General features: G+C 59.4%; 1 protein-coding gene across 1 annotated transcript in view; it reads right to left on the bottom strand.

Moving 5' to 3' along the window:
* Window positions 1–1,019: 1,019 nt before the first annotated feature.
* LOC104510861 (diacylglycerol kinase gamma-like) overlaps window positions 1,020–2,534 on the bottom strand; it is a gene marked incomplete at its 5' end in the record, with an annotated part of 8,656 nt that continues 7,141 nt past the window's right edge. The window contains 3 exons of the mRNA XM_010153245.1: window positions 1,020–1,118; window positions 1,285–1,345; window positions 1,435–1,555. Of these exons, the coding sequence (XP_010151547.1) occupies window positions 1,020–1,118; window positions 1,285–1,345; window positions 1,435–1,555 (281 nt within the window). The remainder of the gene's footprint in view (window positions 1,119–1,284; window positions 1,346–1,434; window positions 1,556–2,534) is intronic.

Raw genomic sequence — 2,534 nt, 5'->3', positions numbered from 1 at the left:
GCTCCCTGCAGCCATCCGGGAGCATCAGAGGCAGCACTGGCCACCACTGGGAAAGCATTGTCCGGGCAAAGTACAGGGGGAGACGTGTAAAAAGGCAAAGGGGGACAATTCCAAGTGAGAAGAGCTTCTGGATGTCTGTTCCCAGGGTCACCAGCCCCCGGCGCAGGCTGGCAGGCTTTAGAAGAGAGGAAAGTCCACGTGGAAGGAGGTGCTGTGGGGCACAGCCGGCAGAGAAAGGAGGTGGTGTTTGCATCTAACCCGGGCTCATGAAAAGGTTCCCAAAGTCCCCCTCCAAGTTTGCTAAATAAATACATAAATATGAACACGAAGCCCAGAGCTGGGGTGCGGAGGCTTCCCAGGGTTAACAGCTCCCCCCAAAATCCCTTTTTTGCCATTTCCATGAGAAAACACCGCCTCCTCCCATCTACCCCACATTTGTCCCTGTAGCCCAGTCTGTCCCCAGCCTGTCCCACACCGATGGCTCCCAGGGCTGGCAGCGAAGGGTGTCTCTGCATCTGCTGAACACCACCCCAGGAACGCCAGCTGAAGGCATGGCACAGACCAGCTCCTCGAGGCTAAGAAAATAAACAACTTCTCCAAGGGCTGGTGGACAGAAAGCCAGCGCAGCAAAACATTGAGTGTCCTTCAAGAGGATTCAAAATAAATAAGTGAAGCTCGGCGTTTTCGCGGAAGCACGTTCACTTGCAGCTCTGCCGGGGTGGGCCGGGGGGGGGTGTATTTAAATAAAGGGAAATCTCCCCCTACGTCCTAGTGCTGCTCCGACGAATGTGCTCCCCGCACGTAGGCCTGCCTTTGTCCACTGGTTCCATCCTGGACGGAGAAGATGCTTGTGGTGGTTGGGGAGGAGCCTCCAAGACCTTCCCAGGACAAATCATCCTCGCCACACTTGGGGGGGGTGTTTTCCCGCCCTGTTGCAAAGTGGGGATTTGGGGACCCCCCACAGCAGGCGGGTGCCCGGGGTGCTGGGTGCCTCTGGGCCACGGCTCCTTGCACGCTGCTTAATCTCGAGTTCGGTTTTTCCTCTTCAGGAAGAAGAAGCTGCTCTTCTGTGGGGGCCCCAGCAGCATCGGCACTTGGCTTTTGTGTGTAATTTTGACCTAAAAAGAAGTGAAAAACCCAGCTCAGTAAGGGACAGCCAGGCCAGATGGCTCTGCCTCCAACTCCAGAGGCTTTGTCTGCTGTGCTGCCAGCCCCTGCCTGCCCCATCCCACCGTGCTGCCAGCTCCTGCCCTCATGGGAGCTGCCCCCTCCCTGGGGACTCACAGTGCAGGCCGGCTGCATCCAGGGCTCCCCGTCCACCTGCATGGGCAGCAGCTTGGAGGTCCTGCAAGGTACAAAGAGAGGGAATGCAGAGTGACACAGGCGCCAGCTTTTGCCATCAGATGGGCACTCAGCTGAGACAGGGACAAATACCTGATGGTGACGGATGAACACTGAGCCAGTCTCTTCCCAGCGCTCTTCAGCCCCGTGTAGATCTGCCCCATCTCCATTGCTCCTTCCAGCCCCACCACCTCCAAGAGTTGGTCACTGAGGTCTGCAAGAGAGAGGCATCTAAGTAGGTCCCCCCATCCCCAGGGATGCCCTGCCTTCTGCCATCATCCGAAACATCAGGGCCAGCACGCCAGGGCTACTGGCTGGCCGGGAGGGCAACGGGGCTGGTGGCACCATGGTGATGTGGCCCTATGTCCCCTGTGCTCTGAGACCACCCAGCTGGGCGTTTGCAGTTGGGCAATGCTGCTGTCCAAAACCTCTGGAGCGACCATACTCCTGGTCTGAAATAGTGCCCAGTCCTGCGTGGCTGCAGGATGGCAGCCTGGATCCTCACCAGCCCTTCCACCGCTTGTTTGTAGTGTTGTATGAAGTGGCAGCAGTCGCCCCCCGGGTCCCCCCCAGGAGCTGGGATGCATAGGGGAATCCTCACCAGGAGGGATCTTCTCAAATCCCAGGGCCTTTTTTCCAGCTCTTCCTGCTTTTCTGGGCCACCAGCAAAGGTGCCTGACACCGTGGCAACTCACTCTGTCTCTCAGTCCCTTCAGGGTCCCGTTGCACCCCTAGTGGAAACCCCCCAGGGGAAGCCTCGCTAGGCCTCCCCACCCTCCTGCCCATCCATAGGTGCGGATGTGCCGTGGGGACTGACCCTGCTGCCTCTCACCAACATTTGGAAACAGCTTTTGCTCTGCCCCACTTCCTGCTGCCTGTTCCCACGGGCTCACCCAGTGAAGGACAGCCAGTGACAGCCTGGGATGGCCGGTGACATCCCAGCCTGGGGCTGCAGATGGAAAATATGGGCACTCGGCCTATTTTACTGGCTGTTTCCTAACCCACCGCTCTCTGCTGGGGAACCCTGCCGGCACTGTGGGCTGCCTGCACCCTGCCCGTGCCCAGGGGGATGGCTCCAGTGGCCACAGCGATGGGTGTGAGCTGCCAGCCGAGGCACAGCACAGGTACCGTGCTGTCCCCAAGCCCCTGGCCAGGCTGGCAGCGCTGCCACACAGCCTGGGAGGAGGGCTACG

The sequence above is a fragment of the Eurypyga helias genome, unplaced genomic scaffold (assembly GCF_000690775.1).
Source record: "Eurypyga helias isolate BGI_N326 unplaced genomic scaffold, ASM69077v1 scaffold29676, whole genome shotgun sequence".
Taxonomy (NCBI): Eukaryota; Metazoa; Chordata; class Aves; order Eurypygiformes; family Eurypygidae; genus Eurypyga; species Eurypyga helias.
This window is presented reverse-complemented; position numbering and strand designations above follow the sequence as displayed.